The 21,866-nt window shown below is 35.0% G+C and overlaps 3 protein-coding genes and 2 pseudogenes across 3 annotated transcripts; all 5 read left to right on the forward strand.

Annotated features, from left to right (window-relative positions):
- Window positions 1-4,256: 4,256 nt before the first annotated feature.
- On the forward strand, window positions 4,257-5,749 carry LOC145582402 (zeatin O-glucosyltransferase-like). Its single transcript, XM_081639400.1, has one exon. The coding sequence runs from the start codon at window positions 4,265-4,267 to the stop codon at window positions 5,675-5,677; it is 1,413 nt and encodes a 470-aa protein (XP_081495526.1). The 5' UTR covers window positions 4,257-4,264; the 3' UTR covers window positions 5,678-5,749.
- A 1,550-nt stretch (window positions 5,750-7,299) lies between these two features.
- Window positions 7,300-8,829, forward strand: LOC145582403 (zeatin O-glucosyltransferase-like; annotated as a pseudogene).
- Window positions 8,830-11,877: 3,048 nt separating this feature from the next.
- LOC145582404 (zeatin O-glucosyltransferase-like) lies at window positions 11,878-13,280 on the forward strand (annotated as a pseudogene).
- Window positions 13,281-14,190: 910 nt separating this feature from the next.
- On the forward strand, window positions 14,191-15,732 carry LOC145582405 (zeatin O-xylosyltransferase-like). The gene has a single exon (XM_081639401.1). It carries the CDS (start codon window positions 14,220-14,222, stop codon window positions 15,636-15,638), a length of 1,419 nt encoding a protein of 472 aa, XP_081495527.1. The 5' UTR covers window positions 14,191-14,219; the 3' UTR covers window positions 15,639-15,732.
- A 1,985-nt stretch (window positions 15,733-17,717) lies between these two features.
- On the forward strand, window positions 17,718-19,305 carry LOC145582406 (zeatin O-glucosyltransferase-like). Its single transcript, XM_081639402.1, has one exon. The coding sequence runs from the start codon at window positions 17,815-17,817 to the stop codon at window positions 19,231-19,233; it is 1,419 nt and encodes a 472-aa protein (XP_081495528.1). The 5' UTR covers window positions 17,718-17,814; the 3' UTR covers window positions 19,234-19,305.
- Window positions 19,306-21,866: the final 2,561 nt, after the last annotated feature.

Consider the following 21,866-nt stretch of genomic DNA (forward strand, 5'->3'; position numbering starts at 1 on the left):
TTATGAAGTAAAGTAAAAGTTTAGATTTTAGAAAAACAGACTTAAGTAAGAAAAAAAAAAAAAACCACCAAAAAAATTGTTTATCGGATCGGATCGGGTAACCATTAATTTTAAAACGATACCCACTAACCATAACCGATAACAAATTATCAGAATGGGTACCCAAACCGTTTAGGTTATCTGATCGAGTACCCTAATTTTCGAAACGGTTACAAAACGGGTTTTCGGGTAGTTTTGCTCAGCCCTAAATGATACTATTGAGCACCCAATGACACTACTAAATTTTGAATATATATTTTCGTGAATGACCCTTATGCCCCTCATTATGCATTTACTCACACCTCACTAACATTCCTTTAAAAGCCCTCATATATCTTCTACTTTTTCACTCAGTAGTAATTTTCATGCACAATATATTTTCTGGATGTTAATTTATTCATATTAGCAACTTGGCATTTGAACATATCATAATTAAACTGATTGATGGTTATCATATTTTGCTCCACATCATTTTATCATGAATGTACATAGATCATAGATGTGGTTGCTGATAGATGTTTATCAAGCTTTGGATTTGTTTGATAAATGTACTCCGTACTCCGTAATCCGTATCTCTTAGTAGTTGTGAAAAAAAAAAAACATAGATAAGCCTACCTTCCGTATTTTATATTTTGCTCATACGTAGAATTTTAGGAGAATGGTAAATTGTATTACCTTTCATTTTTATTAGTTGCAATTTTGAAATATTTTATATCTTACAAATAATACCCCTAAGTTGCAACTAAAATAAAATCGGAGGTAAAAATAGAATATGAAAGAAGTGAGGTTGGTGGAAGAATAAAATATGATATTGGGAGGAGAGAGAATCTAGAAATATTAAACTATACTTCTTCAGTTTTTTAAAAATTACAACACATATTTTTTCATGATATTTTTTCATTCGATTGTAAAAAAAAAGTGAAACAAGTAATAAAATAAGGAGAGAATACTATATTAAGTATATTGTTGATAATTTAAACAGTTGATCATGCTATCTGTCCTATTAAGATTGTTGCACTTAATCACTTTTTATGAAAGTATTTTGTTTTAAATAGGGTGGAATAAAGAGAGTATAAAATAAATCGATGTAGATTTGACAAATGCATAGAGAAATTTGTCTTGATCTTGATTATTCTATTGCTAACTACTAACCATTTTCTCGATCACGAGTCAAAAAAATTGACGGGGTGACTTGGTCGCAGTTGGTTCCTAAGCTTTGTAGAATTGTCTTTTGGCTTTTACCAAATGTCTATAGCTAATTAGACCATTATGAGAAAGTTACGTAGGATAATGATTGCACCATATAGGCTCTAACGGATTATATTTTGATTACACTCCCTTTATTCCTAAATGAATGGGTTAAACTTAGGGGTGTCAATTCGGGTAAACAGTGCGAGTTTGGGTTGGGTTTATCAGTTTCGGATTATAACGGGTCGGTTTATAAAGGGTTGAAATAATAAGTGGGTCGGTTTGGGTCGGTTTTGAAAATTATCGGGTCAATTCGGTTTGGTTTTTTTAATTGCAGTTTCTATTCGGATCGGGTTCTTATCGGGTCGGGTTCTAGTCGGTTCGGGTCATAATCAATTTGGGTTGAACCGGGTCGATTTGAAAACGGGTTTAACCGGTTTAAAGTGGGTTTCAGTTAAAAACAGTTCGGGTCTTAATCAGGGCGGGTCGTAATTGGTTCGGGTCATAATCAGTTTGGGGTAAATTGGGTCGGTTCGAAAATGGGTTTCGGTTCAAAACAGATCGGGTGAAATCGGGTTCAATCATTATCGTTTCAAGTTATAATCGATTTGGATTGAACTTGGTTGGTTTGAAAACGAGTTTACCTAATTTGAAGCTGGTTTAAGTTCAAATCATATCGGGTTAAAATTGAGTCGAGTCGAGTTAGTTAGATAACAGGTAGGAATGGGTCATGTTATAATCAAGTCAAATCATAAATAAGTTGGGTTTATCGAGTAGTGGGTTGAAACGGATCAGATCATAAACATATTGGGTTACAGGTTGTAAATGACTCAGTCATAACGGGTTACGGGTTTTAAACGGTTTGGTCTCAACGGGTTATGGTTCGTAAACGGTTCGGGTTGGAACGATTTAGGTTTATCGGATTTTTGCCGGGTTTAAACGGTTTTCGGTTTAAAATGGGTCGGGTTACTATCGAGTTTAGACGTAATCGGTTTGGGTTGCTTTCGGTTTCGAGTTGTAATGGTTTGGCTTGATAACGGGTCGAGCTAGTAACGGTGCGCACAAATTCGGTTCAGTTTAGTTTTGGGTTGGAAAAAATTGGGTCAGGTCAGTTTTCGGTTTCCAAAAAACGGGTTTTAAACAGTTCAGTTTCTTTTCGAATCGGTTCGAAACAGTCGGGTTTAACGGTTCGGTTTGGAAACTGACAACTCTAGTTAAACCTTAAAACTTTTGACCATAAATTTCCATTAATCAATAAGAGATAATATAATTAAGTGCGATCTTGTTCAATTTGTATTATTATACTATATATTTTATTATAATATTAACAAGTTTTTATAATTTTTTTCTCGTATAAATAAAATTATATACTTTTTGAGACGCGTTTTGAAAATCATAAAAAATTAAATGAAAAAAAAAAAAAGAAAAAATGGAAGGAGTAGCTGTTAAAAGCTTTAACCAACTATTCGTCGACTTCTTGCATTGAAAAAAAGTTGTAAAGCCAGAAGAGACAAAAATAATACAAAAGAGTAGACTGAAAAAATGGAGACGATAAAATAATTTCAGAAGATGAAAAATCTGGAAAGTGGTTATCAATAATGGACCCTTGAATTGAAGATAAGAAAGATATGTTTACAATGCATGTCTACTCGGAGTATTTTTATTTGTATTAAAACAATAACAAAAAGCTTGTCACAATTGGACCCCTTATCTGAAATTCTTAACTGCTTGTCACTTCCTCTTCCTATGCTTGTTTACTTGATGCGATTATTTTATCACGTTTGTCTAAAAATTATAAAATTTATATATTATAATAGTAATTATTTAGATGAATTAAAAAGATTCAACATAAATATATTTTTCGTTACATATTATTCACAAAAAAAAGGTCAAAATAAAGGTAGTAAATAGTGTAAAATTCAAAACGGGTCAAGTAAAAAAGAACGGAGGAAATATTATTTAGTGGAAACTTAACCATTGTTTCAACAAAAAGTCCCCATGCTTGATTGTTTGTTGTTGGCAGAGATGGTGGCCTTGGGTTGATCACTTCTTAACCTTAAGGTCATAAGTTCGGAGTCATTTAGGCAATCGAGCTTATAAAATGTTCAAGCTAATTTTAATTCATTTAATTAGGATGTAGTAGTGTTCATGTATAATTCATGATTGAATCATGTATTAATCAAGTCGAGTTTAAATACAAGCTTTTCTTGTTAATCAACTTTATACTTTTGACCTTTGAAAATCTCAAAATCAAGCATAATTATAATGTAAAGCATTTTATTTAATGATCAAACTAAATTAAAATAAAAATTATGAGTAATTTAATAAATGTTTCTCTACTTGTAGCATGAAATAGATAATCTATTTGATTTCTTAAATAATACACGGAGTAATAATTTTTTTGTTTAAGGAAATATTAATTTCTCAAAATGGGTATATATGTCGCACTATTTGTGAAACAATTTACAAACATATACATAGTAGTATTAAAGTAATGGATGAAAACCTCAAATTGCAATGTTTGGACAATACTATTACTTTTAGTAATTGCCTAGTTAGTATTGAGTGTAATGCATGGTGTTGTGAACTAGCCCTCAATTCGACATTCAACAACTCATCCTTCAACAATATACTCTGTAATAAACACTCTAACTTAAACGTCCCGTTATAACTAGTCAATCTCTTGTGGGATTCCATATCCAAGCCGGCATGTGCATGTCTAGCAAGGATAGATACCATCCAAAATCCGGCCCACAAATGGCAGGACCAAGCGCTTGCACGTATACACAATTGAAACTAAGCTTCGACGTTAAAGCAAAGATCTGGCACGTTTGACTTTGTTAGAGATTGCCTAAATGATCACTAGGACACTAGCATTGCGACTGACGCAATTAGTGAGGTCATAAGACTAACATAAAGACAAATTACTTTATTTGTACAAATGATACTTGTATTACTGCATTGTCTGTGTATATATAAAACATCAATAACTTCATCACATAAAAAAAAAAAAAAAAAAAAAAGTAAAAAGACCAAAATGACAATAAACAACACCCTTAAGAGTAAAGTAGCAGCGGTAATTGTACCACTACCCGCACAAGGCCATCTCAACCAACTTCTCCACCTCTCTCATCTCATTGCCGCCTACGGTATACCGGTCCATTATGCCGGCTCAGCCTCCCACAACCATCAAGTGAAGCTCCGACTCAATGGGTGGGACTCAGAAAGCTTAACAAAAATTCAATTCCATGATTTTGAACTCCCTCCTTATGATTCACCTCCTCCAAATGTCGACCCCTCGGTCCCTTTCCCACAACACTTCTTACCACTTTTCGAGGCTTCCAAGCATCTTCGTCAACCAGTTTCTGATCTCTTGCAACAACTCTCGGGAAAGTTTAACCGAGTAGTAGTCATTCATGACCTTCTTATGGCTTATGTTGTCCAAGATGTAAAGCTCATTCCAAATGGTGAAACATACAACTTTTTTCCTATATCCGCATTTACCAGTTTCATTAATTCATGGATAAGAATACCCGAGAAAGAGAAGCCATTTCAGTTGGATTCAAAAGATATTCTAGAAGGTATCCCCCCTGAAGATGGGTTCACTACACAAGATATGACAGAGTTTGCTTTCAATCAAGTGAAGTTTCTCGGGTTCGAGTCAGGTTGGATTTATAACACCTCGACAGTTATAGAAGGTAGATATGTTCAGCTGTTGGAAAGGTTATCTGCAACTAAATCACAAATAAATCACTTTGCTTTAGGTCCTTTTAACCCGGTAAATATTAAAAGTGAGAGCAGGAAAAATAGACACCAATGCCTTAATTGGTTAGACAAACAAGAGAAGGATTCAGTGATATACGTGTCTTTTGGGTCGCCAACATCATTTACAGATGACCAGATCATAGAGTTGGCAAATGGGTTGGAAAGATGCGGGGAGAAGTTTGTATGGGTGGTTAGAAGAGCGGATCCAAACGACGTTTTTGCAGAAGCTGATAGAGTAAAAAAGCCTCAACTTCATGTAGATTATGAAGAAAGAGTAAAAGATAGAGGAATAATAGTGAGAGATTGGGCACCACAGCTAGAAATCTTGGCTCATCCATCAGTTGGCGGGTTCATGAGTCATTGTGGATGGAATTCTTGTATGGAAAGTATAAGTATGGGTGTGCCAATTCTAGCCTGGCCTATGCATTCTGATCAACCAAAAAATGCGTTTTTGATTAGCAATGTGCTTAGAATTGTTGTGATGGTGAGAGATTGGGAACACCGCGGTGAGATTGTAAAATCAATTACGATAGAGAACGCAGTGAAGACATTAATGGCATCACAAGAAGGAAAAGAGATAAAGACGAGAGCTGCAAATGTAGGAGAAGCTATGAGAGGATCAGTTGCTGAAGGTGGTGCTTCTAGTTTAGAAAGGGATGCTTTCATTTCCCATATCTCTAGATAGTTCTACCTTGTAGTAACCTTGTTTCCATTGCACATTTTCTTTTTTCAATTCAATATTTGTCTTTTTTATTTATTTATTTTTATTTTTTTCCAGTATTGTTACATTTCAAATAAATGGTTTAAACAAATTGTGGGATGTTCCTGGATCTCACAACTAGCTATTCTATGTCTTGTTAAAAAAAAAAAAAAAAAACATGTGACATCTTTAATTATAAGGAATGGGACAATGAGACTATAATTCTGTAAACTTGGAAGGTGCTCAGTTGCTGGCTTGCTCCCGTCTTTCTTACCTTTCTTTTGAAGTTAGCACCCTTTTCTTTTTTTTTTACTTTCTTTATTCAATTATTCAATCTGGGCCAAAAATTAACAAAATAAATAAATTAATTTTTCTTTTTTTTTTAAAAAAAAAGACTTATAATAGTTACTAATTTGATGTGGTTGTCTTTTTTTTTTTTTTTTTTTGGACATAGAGACTCTAAAGAACAGTGATATAAACGAAATTTAATCTCAAGTTTTATTTATCACCTAAAAAAATAAAAAAAAAAAAACTAGTTAGCATTCTTTTAATATTGCAACAAGGTGAAATGCTCAAATTTTTCAAGAGAAAATACAAGTTTATCCCATTAATAAACAAAATATGTTTATCAAATGTCAAAAATATAAATCAATCAATCAACAAATTTTTATTAAAAATAGACCCGACAATAATTTAATTATTTACAATCATACCATGACAACTAGAAATGGATTCCACAATAGTTGATTTATTTACAAAAATGTCATGATGACTAGGCAAAATTATTAATTTATTTACAGTTTTGCCATTTAATTCACGAATTTTGCTTATCAAGGAGATAAACTGGAGATTTCTCTATATTTTTTTTAAAAAAAAGGGCAGAAAGGCAAAATTACCAAATTAATCCAAATTATTGCAAACATTAACAAAAGCAATATAAATAAACAAGGATATATTTGGAATTTGTAGCATAAAACATTTGATTTCTTTAAATGGTTATGATTCAAAATTTTTTAAATCTTCTAAAAACATACGAGTATAAGTTGCAGTATTAAAGTTACATGGGAAAAATAATCTAAAATAGTTCTATAGTTCAAGTAAAATAACTGCAATGTTCAATCCCATTGTTTTAAACAATTTGTATTGAGTGTAACCAAACTTAAGATGCATGGTGACATAGCCTTCTATCTGACATTCAACAACTCATCCTTCAACAATATACTCCGTACTAAACACACTAACTTAAACGTGCCATTACTATTCATCAGAAATAGCCAAGCAATCTCTTCCTCCCAATTATCAAGTCTATCAACTAGTGGTGTAAGACAAAAAATGGGGTTTCATATACAAGCTGGCAATGTCTAACAATGATATACTCCATCCGAATCCGGGCCACAAATGACAGTACTTGCACGTTTACGCAGTTGAAACTTCTACTTTAGAGCAAAATTCTGGCATGTTTAATTTTGTTAGAGATTTGTCTAAATGATCACTAGCATTGCAAATGACACATTTAGTGAGGTCATAAGACTAACATAAAAACGAATTACTTCCTTTGTAAAAAAGATGCTGGTAGACTGTATTGTCTAATATATATTTATATAACATCAATAACTTCATCACAAGAAAAAAAATTAGACCAAAATGACAATAAACCACACCCTTAAGAGTAAAGTAGCAGTGGTAATGGTACCACTACCTGCACAAGGCCACCTCAACCAACTTCTCCACCTTTCTCATCTCATTGCTGCCTATGGTATACCGGTCCATTATGCCGGTTCCGCCTCCCACAACCGTCAAGTGAAGGTCCGATGTAACGGGTGGGAATCAGAAAGCTTAACAAAAGTTCAGTTCCATGATTTTGAACTCCCTCCTTATGACTCACCTCCTCCAAATGTTGACATCTCAGTCCCTTTCCCCCAACATCTCCTACCCCTTTTTGAGGCTTCCAAGCATCTTCGTCAACTGGTATATGATCTCTTGCAGCAACTCTCGGGAAAGTTTAACCAAGTCATAGTCATTCATGACATTCTTATGGCTTATGTTGTCCAAGATGTAAAGCTCATTCCGAATGGTGAAACATATAACTTTATTCCTATCTCTGCGTTTTACAATTTCTTACATTCATGGAGAAGTATACCCGACAAAGAGAAGCCATTTCAGTTGGATTCAAAAGATATCCCAGAAGGTATCCCCCCTGAAGATGGGTGTTTTATACAAGATATGACAAGAGTTTGCTCTCAATCAATTGAAATTTCTCGGGTTTGAATCAGGGTGGATTTATAACACGTCAAGAATTATAGAAGGTGGATATGTTCAGCTATCGGAGAGGCTATCTACAACAAAATCACAAATAAATCACTTTGCCTTGGGACCTTTTAACCCGGTGAAAATCAAAAGTGAAAGCATGAAAAATAGACACCAATGCCTTCATTGGCTAGACAAACAAGAGAAGGATTCGGTGATATACGTGTCTTTTGGGCCGACAACATCTCTGACCGATGATCAGATCACAGAGTTGGCAAACGGATTGGAAAGATGCGGAGAGAAGTATATATGGGTGCTTAGAAGAGCGGATCCAAACGACATTTTGCAGAAGCTGATAAAGTAAAAAAGCCTCAACTTCATGCAGATTATGAAGAAAGAGTAAAAGATAGAGGAATAATAGTAAGAGATTGGGCACCACAGCCAGAAATCTTGGCTCATAAATCAGTTGGCGGGTTCATGAGTCATTGTGGATGGAATTCTTGTATGGAAAGTATAAGTATGGGTGTGCCAATTCTAACTTGGCCTATGCATTCTGATCAACCAAAGAATGTGTTTTTGATTAGCAATGTGCTTAGAATTGGTGTAATGGTGACAGATTGGGAACACCACGGTGAGATTGTAAAATCAATTACGATAGAGAATGCAGTGAAGACATTGATGGCATCACAAGAAGGAAAGGAGATAAAGACGAGCTGCAAAAGTAGGAGAAGCTATGAGAGGATCAGTTGTTGAAGGTGGTGCTTCCAATTCAGAAAGGGATGCTTTCATTTCCTATATCTCTAGATAGTTCTACCTTGTAGTAGCCTTGTTTCCATTGCACATTTTCTTTTTTCAATTCAGTATTGTCCTTTTTTTTTACAGTATTGTTAAATGGTTCAAACAAATTGTTGTAAGGATGTTCCTGGATCTCACAACTAGCTATTCTCTGTCTTGTAAGAAAAAAAATGAACATCTGACATTTTTAATTAATAAGGATGAGACTATTAATTCTACAAAAAGGAACCGTTTTGGAAAACATATACTACCTCCGTTTCTTATTAGAAAAAGTTTCAAAAATTAATACAATATTTGGCCCGTTCTTTTTTAATAATACAGCTTTTGGGTTATATACAGCCTTTAGAAAGTGTTCATTTAAAGACGCAAAAACTGATTGGAAACAAGTTACCATAACACGTGTCGTCATGTAATAGGTTACCATGACACGTATCGTCATAAAACGATGATAACCTGTAAAAGCAGGTTACCAATCGATTTTAGCCTGTTTAAAATAAACACCCCTAAAAGTTGTATTATTAATGTATAATCCAATGGTTATATTATTAAAAAAGAACGGGCTAAAAGTTGTATTCCCTTCGTCCCATAATATAATTCTTGTTTTCCTATTTTGAAGAACCAAAATATTGTTCCTATTTCTATTTATGAATAATATGTAAAGATTATTATATCCTCAATTTAATAACTTTATTCATTCTACTTCCTACATTACTCTTGAATTTTGCACATGCCTTGTACTTTTTTCAACTTTCTCTCTCTAATTTTTGTCTATTATTGTATTTTTCATTTTTATTAATGTATTTCATCCACTTTCTCCTCCTATTTCTTAAATATTGTGAAAAAACACAAACGAAAACTATATTATGGACGGAGAGAGTATTATGTTTTGCGATATTTCGTTCCGAAAATTTTATATCTCATAAATAATACCCTTTGGACACATATGAGGATATACTCGTAGTTTTGAAGACAATCCATGTGATAGAAAAAGAAGCATTTTCAAGTTTTCATCAAATAGAGACAATACCACATAAAATGGCAGGACAGTAAAGTAGGAATGATCGATAACCTCTCGAGGCTCTCGTGGTGTATAATTGGGGGCAAAAATATCTACTAGCTGACAAAGTTACAGGGTTATAAAACATGTCTAATCTTTTTCAACTGTAAAAATCATCATCCTTGCCTAGTCCTACGGGCAAGTCCCAAACCTCCCAATTTCATACCACCAGATGACATTAATCTATAAGAAACGCACAATATTACAGCGTAACATAGTTAACTCAAGTTCAGAAGGCTCTACAGAAAATATGATATATGATACTGCATATATCTTATCATTACTTCATAATTCACCACACTTACCAATTACCAATAGTGTTAATGTGTTATAAGCAGACCTATAATTTTTCAAGGTTCTACGAGTATATTCCTAGTCTTGTATTACTTTGTGTTCAACATGGTTTCTTCCATCTATCAAAACTTACTCGCTTTATATAGCTGATAAACTCTTATAATAATCTAATTCACGAAAGCTGTAACAAAGCCTAACAAGCAATTTTGACTTCTTACAACAATAAACAGGTCTTAAGCTGTACCTGAACACAATTGTGAAATTTTTGTAACAAGATACAGAAAACTTTCTGCAACACATACGAGCAAACTTGGCTACTGGATAAAAACCTATAAGGTGTGAAACAATTGAATGGTACGGAGTATGAGTTAGGATATACTGATATTTTACCTCTTTTCTGGCTGTATGGCAGTGTATGCGGTCTAGCCTTAGCATTCCTTACATCCACAATATTTTGTATTTTCGAGCCAATAACCTATAAGATTGTAAAGGACTATATCAGCAAAATTCTGTAAAAAAATTTACTATCTTAGAGGTCGAGGACTGTTAAGCATGTTGGTCTAGCATCAAACTTACTTGGGTATTCAATTTTAAGAAATCATAGGTGGTAGACATTGTTAGTCAACTAGTAGTGCTCATAAACTTAACATACATGGAGAGATCGCGATATGCTACCTTTGTATGTGCCTTCTTGTTCATCTTGGCATGTTAAAAAAAAAAAATGTAGAAGTCAGAGGCCTAAAATTAAAATGTGTTATACAAAAGCTGAATAATTATGCGAAAAAAATAGTTAAAAAAAAAAAAAAAAAAAAAACAAACAAAAGTGTACAGATTGTAAAAGATTTATGGTCAATATTATGGAGATAATTACGTAATTAGAAAAAGTGAGACACTAATCACAAAAGGGGTGTGAAAATCTTAGCACCTGTTAGTAATAGGAAAACATTTAAGTCCTTCTGGTTTGAATATACGTTTTCTCGTTCGTTTTTAATCACGATGAATTCTTGTTTGAGAAGCTATAGACTTATTGCAACATTAGTTTATTTTGAGCATAATCTATCTCTCTCCTTATCACATACTCCATAGTTGGGTTCAATTCTAACCTAGTTCATGACATAATAAAAACAAATAAAACATAGTTTTGGAAGGAGGAAACAGACAGATTTGAGCAAGCAGGCTTCACTTTATTTTTATTTTTTTTTTTGAAGAAAGCAGGCTTCACTTAGTAAAGATTAGAATTTTTTTTTTTTTTTTTTTTTTTTTTTTTTTTTTTTGAGGTCAGAGGAATATGATATCCCAATCACTTTTTTTTTTGTCCGGTATTTGGAGGTCAGACACTTTAAGAGTGAGGAGGGAAGGGTAAGGGATCTCCACCCTCAAAAACCAGGTACAATCTTTCCCACTAGACAAGCTTAAATTGGTAAATATTATTCTGATCTTTTTTTTTTAGAAAAGGTAAATATTATTCTATCTGAATAGTTCATATTAATATTGACTTGTCAAATATGCAATTTTCATAATTTTTTTAGTTACAAAAATAAAGATATTCAATGAAAATTAAACCTAAATAAGAAAATCTGATATAGTCTAATTTGATCTGAATTAATTTGATACAAACTTAAATAGTAGTTAAATTGATCATAGCCTATAAACACATTTGTAATTATCATAATTTATACTCTGAATCCAAAGTAGCAATAATACATAATAGTAGTTATAAATCAAAAGCAATACTCATCTTCGACAATATAAATCTACATACCTCCCTGCCAAGTTCCCACCCCAACTAACAATGGAAGGCCGGACTTGCTATAAAGAGTCCCAAGTAGCAGTTCTGATGGTGCCATTTCCGGCACAAGGCCACCTTAATCAACTCCTGCATTTCTCAAATCTCATTACTTCTTATGGATTACCTGTACACTATGCTGGATCCTCGGTCCACAATCGTCAAGCCAAACTCCGTCTTCATGGGTGGGACGCGGAAAGTTTGAGTAAAATACATTTCCATGACTTCAATCTCCCTCCTTACAGCTCCCTCCAAAACCAGACCCTACTGTCCATTTCCCCACACACCTTCTACCGCTTTTCGATGCTTCTGAGCATCTCCGTGAACCTATTTCCCTACTCCTACAGCAACTGTCAAGCAAGTTCAGGAGAGTGATCGTGATTCATGACTGCCTAATGGCTTCTGTGGTACAAGATGTGAAAGATATCCCAAATGCTGAACCTTATGCATTTATTCCCATCTCTGCATTTACATCTTTCTTCAATACTTGGGACAAACTGCCACAGAAACCTTTTACATTAGATTCAAATGTACCAAAAGGCATTCAGTCCACGGAAGGGGGTTTAACGCCCAGGGTTACAAGCTTTATAGTCAATCAACGAGATCATTTGGGGTTTGAGTCAGGAAGGCTTTACAACACATCAAGGGTGATAGAGGGTGAATATATTGAGCTACTAATGAAGCTGCCAAGAAAAGCTGATATGAAACACTTAGCAGTTGGACCTTTGAATCCAGTGGAAACAGAAAGCAAAAATGAGAAGCGTAGACATATATGCCTGGAATGGCTAGATGAACAAGAGAAAGATTCAGTGATATATATCTCTTTTGGATCTACAACCTCGATGACAGATGAACAGATCACAGAGTTGGCGTTGGGATTGGAAAGAAGCGGCCAAAAGTTTATATGGGTGCTTAGAAAGGCTGATACTAGAGACATTTTTACATTTGATGAGGTAAGCGAAAGAATGCCTCAGCTGCCTGAAGGGTATGAAGAAAGAATGAAACAAAATGGAATTGTGGTAAGAGACTGGGCACCCCAATTACAGATACTAGCACATCCATCTATAGGTGGGTTCATGAGTCACTGTGGGTGGAACTCATGCATGGAGAGCATCAGCATGGGAGTGCCAATGGCAGCACGGCCTATGCATTCCGACCAACCAAGGAATGCTGTTTTGGTGACAGAGGTTCTAAGAATGGGTACTCAAGTGAGGGATTGGGCACACCACGCTGAGCTGGTGACATCAACTACTGTAGAGAATACTTTAAGAAGATTGATGGCATCAGAAGAAGGGGAGGAGATGCGGAAAAGGGCAGCAGAGCTAGGTGAAGCTATTCGAGCATCAGTTATCAAAGGAGGCACTTCTAGCTTAGAAATGGATTCTTTCATTTCTCATGTAACCAGATAATAAAAATCTGTTAGTGTAATGCAGGGCCAAAATTATTAAACAAAGGAATAGAGATTGACTCGAGTCCAGAAGGCTCTTCAACAAAATTATGCTCTATCTTATCTTAATTACAGAAACTTACCATTTAAACATTACTGTTAGTGAATCTCTTGTTCAAAAAACTCACATGAATATGTGCTTCATAATAAGCAGGCACTAAGCTTGTCTATATCCTACTACTGTAATCTCTGTGTTCGGCATTGTAATTTCCTACTAAAACTTATAAGCATAATCATCTGCCTCTAGGCCTCTAGATCATGACTATACTCTAAGAATAATCAGAAAGCAAACTTGTATTAAGAGTTCTTACAAACAGAAGCAGATTGTAAAAAGAGTTTCACACTTCGAACTTACAAAATTAAACTTTTTTCAAAAACTAAACGAGAAGAATTTATAGATCAAAAAAAAATTAAAAAAATGGATTGCGAATACAAAAAATTCAAGTACACCCTACTAAAAAAAAAAAAAAAAAAAAAAAAAAAAAAAAAAAAACCATACTGCTTGACAAATTCCAACTTAGATGTACAAGAAGCAAAATGGCCCGCAGCTAATACCCCTTTGGTCATGTATGACTTACTTAACATGAATACAAAGATTAGCACATTTTAAAAATAGAAAACTTCAGTCTGCAAACGTAGAAAAACCACATATCAGCAGACAAAGTCACAAATAAAATGTTATAAAATCCAATCTTAACATGAATCTTACTGATAGGGGCCATGACGCAGCCACTGATGTAAGAATTGAGCCAACATAAGCTCCTCCTAAAATAACATTAAACAAATTTTGCTTTGTGTGTACGACAAGTAACCATAATTTAATAGAGTTTTTTTTCTATTTATCAAGAGTAGTATAAAAATCACAATTCTTCCTATATTCTACCCCAAAACTTGACCCCAAATGGAAGACCAAAATTGCAGTAAAATAGGCAACCAAGATGAAGTAAACCACCCTCAACTGGCTGTGGTGATGGTACCATTTCCAGCCCAAGGCCATTTGAACCAGCTCCTCCATCTCTCTCACCTCGTAACCTCCTACGGATTACCAGTTCATTATGCTGGATCTGCCAGCCACAACCACCAAGTGAAGCTCCGACTCCATGGTCGGGACTCTGAAACTTTAAGTAAGATCCACTTCCATGACTTCCAAATCCCTCTTCATAGTTCACCCCCTCCTAATCCCGACCCCTCTATCCTTTTCCCCACTAACCTTGAACCACTATTCGATGCTTCTACACATCTACGTCAACCCATTTCCCAACTCTTACAAGAACTCTCCACAAAGTTCAAGAAAATCATCATCATTTTTGATAGTCTAATGACTTCCGTGATCCAAGATGTAAAATTCATCCCGAATGCTGAATCCTATGTCTTCTTTCCTGTCTCTGCCTTTATCATGTTCCTAAATATCTGGGAAGGAATACCCGAAAAGCCTTTTCAGCTAGATTTTGATGTCCCAGAATGCATTCCCTCAAATGAAGGGTGCTTGACACCAAAGGTTTTTAATTTCATAGTCAGCCAACAGCAACTTTTGGGGTTTGAGGCAGGAATACTATACAACACATCAAGGCTGATAGAAGGTAGATTTGTTCAACTATTGGAGAGGCTGTCAATAAACCCTGAAACAAAGCACTTTTCTGTTGGACCGTTGAATCCAGTCGAAAAGGAAGGTGAAAATGATAGCCATATATGCCTACAATGGCTAAACAAACAAGAGGCAGGTTCAGTAATATATGTCTCTTTCGGATCAACAACCTCGATGACTGATGAGCAAATCACGGAGTTGGCAATAGGATTGGAAAGAAGCGGAAAAAAGTTTATATGGGTACTTAGAAGAGCTGATACAACTGACGTATTTTCCAGCAATGAAGTGAAAACTCCTTTGTTACCGGAAGGGTATGAAGAGAGACTGCAAAATAGGGGTATGGTGGTAAGAGACTGGGCACCTCAAATGCAAATTTTAGCACATCCATCAATAGGTGGTTTCATGAGTCACTGTGGGTGGAACTCATGCATGGAGAGCATCAGCATGGGTGTGCCAATGGCAGCTTGGCCCATGCATTCTGATCAACCCAGGAATGCCACTTTGGTGACAGAAATGCTAAAAATTGGTACACTGGTGAGGGATTGGGCTTACCATGCTGACCTAGTGACGTCAGCTACTATAGAGAATGCGTTGAGAAGATTGATGACATCAGATGAAGGAAAGGAGATGCGAAAAAGGGCTGCAGAACTGGGTGATGCTGTCCGAGCATCTGTTGCTGAGGGTGGTGCTTCTCGTGTAGAAATGGATTCTTTCATTAGTCATATCACCAGATGATGAATGCAGATTTCTCTCTTAAAAAGTGACCCTTTCACCAAGAATCTCAGTTGCTTTAAGTCCAGAAGGATCAACATTCAGTTGTGTAGTGTCTTATACTATTTTCACAAAGTCACGTATTCTGCATATCTATTTTCAAACTATTTGCATCAGTTTATCATAGTAAGCAAGCATTCTTAAGTTTTCCTATGGTTCTTATTCCAATCACAATTGTGCGCAACATTGGGAAATACTGTATGATTCACCATTAATGATACTAATCAACTATTTTCCTTTTCATGAGCACTATTATCCAATTTTCAGAGTTTATTTCCAATTACTGAATCCTAGAGTTTATTTCCCATTTCCAACTTTACACTTTTCTTGACTTTTGTAGCATAGTATACCATTCCTTGACAAATCCCAATTCCGTTTGAGCATGTAAAACTTTACAAGTTAGAACACACGTAAGTTTTAAGGAAGCACAATACTCTCCCCGACTCCCCGTACCTTAGTTTTAACCCCATAAAAATGAAGTTGCTCTTTTAATATTTTGTTGGAAAAAGCTGATGAGGGAAAATGGTAGGACCAAAAATAGTTGGTGTAAAAGTAAAGTGGTCCCATAATAATATGGGGTAATCTTCAATGGACAAACCAAAAAGGAAATTGGGCAAACATTTAGGGACATATGGAACATAAATTACTCCATAGTAAACATAAAGAGTATAAAATTTGATAAATAAATAAAAAGAAAAGGAAAATGAGAATATCAATTTTAATCGTGCTTATACGTTGCAAATAAAAAAAATTTAACTAAACCTAATTTTAACAGAACATACTTCTTGAAACAGGAACAGCTTAGACGTGCAGGAAGAAAAGTGGCCCGCAGCAAATGCCTTTTGATCATCTATGAATTACTATGATAACAAGCATAGAATACAAGGATTGACACTTTCTACAACGAAAAGAGAAGCATAAGACAGCTTCAACCTACAACCCTAGAGAACTCACATATCAGCAGACATTGTAGGGTTCCTTAATCCTACTAATCTAATATCCAATCCAAAAAAATTCAAACAATGCAGAAAAGGGAAGCAGAGCTAGGTGAAGCTATTCGAGCATCAATTATCAAAGGAGGCACAGATAATAAAAACTATGTCAGAGTAACACAGGACAAAAATAAAATGAGATTGATTTGAGTCCAATTTATGCTTTTTCTTATGCTAATTTCACAAATTCACCATTTACATATAACTGTTACTCTGTTAGTCCATACATAAATCCGTGGTTCATAATAACTTAATATGCAAGCGCCTAGCTTCTCTATGGTTCCTTAATCCTACTAATCTACTATTGTGATCTGCTTAGTGTTTGGCATTGTAATCTCCATGAACTAAACCTTATAGGCATAGTCACCTGCCTCTAGATCATGACTAGACTGAGAAAAATCAGAAAATATGTAAAAAGGCTCACACTAGGGGTCCATGGTAGTTGAGAATATGTCAGTCGAGCAACCTTAACGGCTTGACTTAAGAGTTCTTACAAACAGAAAGCAGGTTGTCATAATAGTTACAAACTTTCGAACTTGAAAATATAACTTTTTTAAAAAAACCAAACAAGAAGAAGAAATATTAAAAAAATAATAATAAAAATAAAATAAAATAAAAAATAAAAACTTAGTGTTTATATAAAAATTCAAGTAAACCCTATTTAAACGAAACTAACTACTTGAATAAGTCAAAAAAACTACAGCTTTAGACGTGCAAGAAGCAAAATGACCCTCAACTAATGCCCTTTGGTCACGTATGCATACTATGGCACTAAACATAAATACAGAGTACAAAGATTGACACTTACAAAAAAATAATGAGAAATGTACGACAACTTCAACCTGTAAACATGAAAAAAAAAAAACACACCAGCCTATAAATGTTATAAAATCCAATCATAAAATCCATCTTACTGCAAGGGGCCATGACAAAATCAGTGAGGTAAGAATTGAGGCAGCAGTAAGTTTTTTTTTTATTTTTCTTTTATTGACAATAGCTAAGAGGGAGCAACAAGTTGCCGCTAATTAATATTAAACAAAATTGAGCGTATGACAAGTAACCATAATTTAATAAAGGTTTTTTGTATCTATCATGAGTAGTATAAAATCATAATTCTTCCTATACTCACCCTCAAAACTTAACCCCAAATGGAAGACCAAAATTACAATAAAGTAGGCAAGCAAAATGAAGTACAACACCATCAAGTGGCTGTGGTGATGGTACCCTTTCCAGCCCAAGGCCATTTGAACCAGCTCCTCCATCTCTGTCATCTCATAACCTCCTATGGATTACCAGTTCATTATGCTGGATCTGCCAGCCACAACCACCAAGTTAAGCTCCGACTCCATGGTTGGGACTCTGAAACTTCAAATAAAATCCATTTCCATGACTTCCAAATCCCTCCTCATAGCTTGCCCCTACCCAATCCCAACCCCTCCACCTTTTTCCCTACAAACCTTGAACCACTATTTGATGCTTCTATGCATCTCCGTCAGCCCATTTCCCAACTCTTACAAGAACTCTCTACAAAGTTAAGGAGAATCATCGTCATTTTTGATAATCTAATGACTTCCGTGATCCAAGATGTAAGAGTCATCCCAAATGCTGAATCATATGCCTTCCTTCCCACCTCTGCCTTTACCAAGTTCTTTAATGTGTGGGAAATATTACCTAAAAAACCTTTTCACCTAGAATTTGATGTCCCAAAATGCATTCCTTCAAATGAAGGGTGCTTAACGACAAAGGTTATCAACTTCTTGGTCAAACAACATCAACTTTTGGGGTTTGAGGCTGGAACGCTTTGCAACACATCAAGGCTGATAGAAGGTAGATATGTCCAACTATTGGAGAACCTTTCAATAAACCCTGAGATGAAGTACTTTGCTGTTGGACCTTTGAATCCAGTGGAAATGGAAAGCAAAAATGATAGACATATATGCTTACAATGGCTTAACGAACAAGAGGCAAGTTCGGTGATATATGTCTCTTTTGGATCAACAAACTCAATGACTGATGAGCAAATCATGGAGTTGGCGCTGGGTTTGGAAAGAAGTGGACAAAAGTTCATATGGGTACTTAGAAGAGCCGATAAAGCTGATGTATATTCCAAAAGTGATTTGAGAAATCCTCTGCTACCAGAAGGGTATGAAGAGAGACTGGAAAATAAGGGAATGGTGGTAAGAGACTGGGCACCCCAACTGCAAATTCTAGCACATCCATCCATAGGTGGTTTCATGAGTCACTGCGGGTGGAACTCATGCATGGAGAGCATCAGCATGGGTGTGCCAATGGCAGCTTGGCCCATGCATTCCGATCAACCCAGGAATGCCACTTTGGTGACAGAAGTGCTAAGAATTGGTACACTGGTGAGGGATTGGGCTCACCGTGCTGACCTAGTGACGTCAGCTACTATAGAGAATGCATTGAGAAGATTGATGGCATCAGAGGACGGAAAGGAGATGCAAAAAAAGGCTGCAGAACTGGGTGATGCTGTCCGAACATCAGTTGCTGAAGGTGGTACCTCTTGTGTAGAAATAGATTCTTTCATTATGCACATCACAAGATGATGACCTGCGACCATTTCACGAGAATCTCAATTTGCTTTGAATCCAGAAGGCTCAATATCCCAAGTTGTGTAGTGCTATTTTGATATTTTCACACAGTTCATGTACTGTATTTTTGTCTGTATTCAACATTGTTAAATTCGTGTAATAAAATGCATGTTCAACACTGCTTCTAAACATGTAATGAAACAAAATTGTAGTCATCTTGTTCTAGATCACAAGATTCACAACAATACCAATGGAATTATCTCACTAAGAAAAGTTAACAAGAAATGAAATAGCTCAAGTAGAGGATACATCAAGTGAAATTGAATTCTCACAAACAGAAAGCAGTATTAGTTTAAATCAAAGTTCACTAGCTAGGAGGGATAAACGGTTTTCAATCAACTGAACTCTATTACTTCATAAGCAAGCTAACTGAAGTCTGATGATTCCACTTCATTGTCACAAAATTAACTAACCTTCAAATTAACTTATTTCAGAGAGATGAAAAATAGCAAAACGAAATGTTTCCTAATCTCTGCCTTAAAATTTATCGTTGCAGTCAAGTAAAAAGCTTTATAAGTTATGGCCTTAAAACATAAGTACAATAGAAATACAAGAATATATCTAAACAAAGGGGTATAAAAGATACGGGTTTTTAACATGTTTTTTGACATCCAAGCAACAAAAATAAGTATATTAAGATAACAAACAGATTAGAATATCACAAGCATATAAAAACACACAAAAAACTTCAAAATCGATTTTCAGAGTAGCCAGTAGGTGAAGTTATATTACTTCCAAAGGATTTTAATCTAATTTCAAACCTCAAGCACTTCCTTAAGTTCTTAAGATGTTAAATTGGTATAGAGTTACAGCTAGAGTTTAAATTCATTCGTCAAGAAGTAGGAACTGTAAACAAACTTATAAGAAAGAAGAAGCATACACAGTTTAGGGTTGTTAAACGCCCCGAAGTAGAGACGACCTCGTTGATACTTGGAATCTTCATTATCTTCCCCTCAATTACCAATGCTAAGACCTCAATATAGGTGTAGACACTCGACACTTCATTTTGAACCAAAATCGTAAACTATCCAACTTGACAATTGACACCTGTATGATCAAGTTTATCAAGTATCATGTTAACCTTCCAAGAGACAAGATTCACACTTAGGCTCAAAACACCTTGTGCTCTTAAGAATTACAGTTTAAAACCCTCACAAATATGAGAAAATTAGCTATAATCATTTTAATATGAGTACTTCAAATTAAAGCAAAAATAAACAAAGTCATGCCGAAAATGACAATTTTCTCTCATTTTTATAACCCTAAGTAAAAATAAAAAAAAAATCTCAACTTCTCAAGAACAATGCAATTATGATCAATTCACTACTCCGAGATGCAAACACTCGATTAAACAAGAAAATTGGTCAAAATACTGTGAATATGTGACAGATTTAGTGAAATCAAAGTTAAATTACTCAAATTGAAGACAATATAAATGATGAAAATCAAAATTTAGCGGAAATTCTTCAAATTGGAAAGATAAATAGCAATCGAAATTACCGAAATTTACAAGAATCCACTGAATTAAGCTAAGTGTAGATTGTAGAAGCAGATGTCTGAAATGCAGGTAGCACCGTAGCAGATATCGAAAGGTTAATTGTTGATGAATGATGATGAATACAGATTAACTACAACAGCTTCTTTCCCCTCAAAAACAAAAAACTACTCCGTACAAACGGCTTGTGTAGCATTGAAATGGTGAATTGGAATGGTGAGTATTGTTGCGCCAAAAGTAAACATGAATTGATTAGTTTAAATACTAGTACTTCAAAAACAAAGGAATGGGAAAAGTTTGAGTATATATATACGTAGGGGACTAGGGTGGACTTTGGGGTGGTCAAAACCTGATCCGTGTCGGAAAAATGGATCATTATAGATCGAGTTGAATCTCATTTTTGAGTCGAGAAATTTAATTTACTATGTATGGTGTATTTTTTTAAAATCCTTGGGTTTGGTCCAAAATTCTTTAGAAATTGAGCTTGGCAACTTTCCGTTAGATTAAGGGCTTCATCTTCAACGTTATCATTGTCGTTTGCTGCTATGATTTGTGAGTTAATTATAGCTGTCGGCAAATAAAACTTTGTTCTTGGTGATGTTGTCTCAATTTCTTACGCCGCAGTTAAGCTCTTATGATTGTTGTTGTTGAATAAATTCAGTACCCACTTCTGAGACTTGAAATTGTGTTTATGTAACATTTCTTATTGTGTGTTCTTTACTTGGTTGTTTGTGCTCGTACATTGCTATATGTTGATGTGTTTTTATGTGTTGATATTGCTAGTGTATTGTTGATCTTGAGGAATATATCATATTGCTTGTGTTGGGGTGACAATGAACAAAGTGATAGTGGAACTTGCTTGTGGTTTGTTTTGTCATTTGATTATTCTGCAAGAGGTGTATATTTACCTCACAAATAAACAAAATCTAAAACTAATCTAGTTGAGGTTTTGGATCGGTTTTCAATCTAGTCCTAGCACCACCAGTCTGACGAGTATTTTCATTCGTTCGCCTGTTCGAGTCTTAAAGATTAAACTTTTGAGTAGTCTAAGGGCCTGTTCTGATTGACTGAACTGAGCTAAACCTGAACTGAA

This window comes from Chenopodium album, chromosome 15 (assembly GCF_948465745.1).
Source record: "Chenopodium album chromosome 15, dcCheAlbu1.1, whole genome shotgun sequence".
NCBI classification, from domain to species: domain Eukaryota; kingdom Viridiplantae; phylum Streptophyta; class Magnoliopsida; order Caryophyllales; family Amaranthaceae; genus Chenopodium; species Chenopodium album.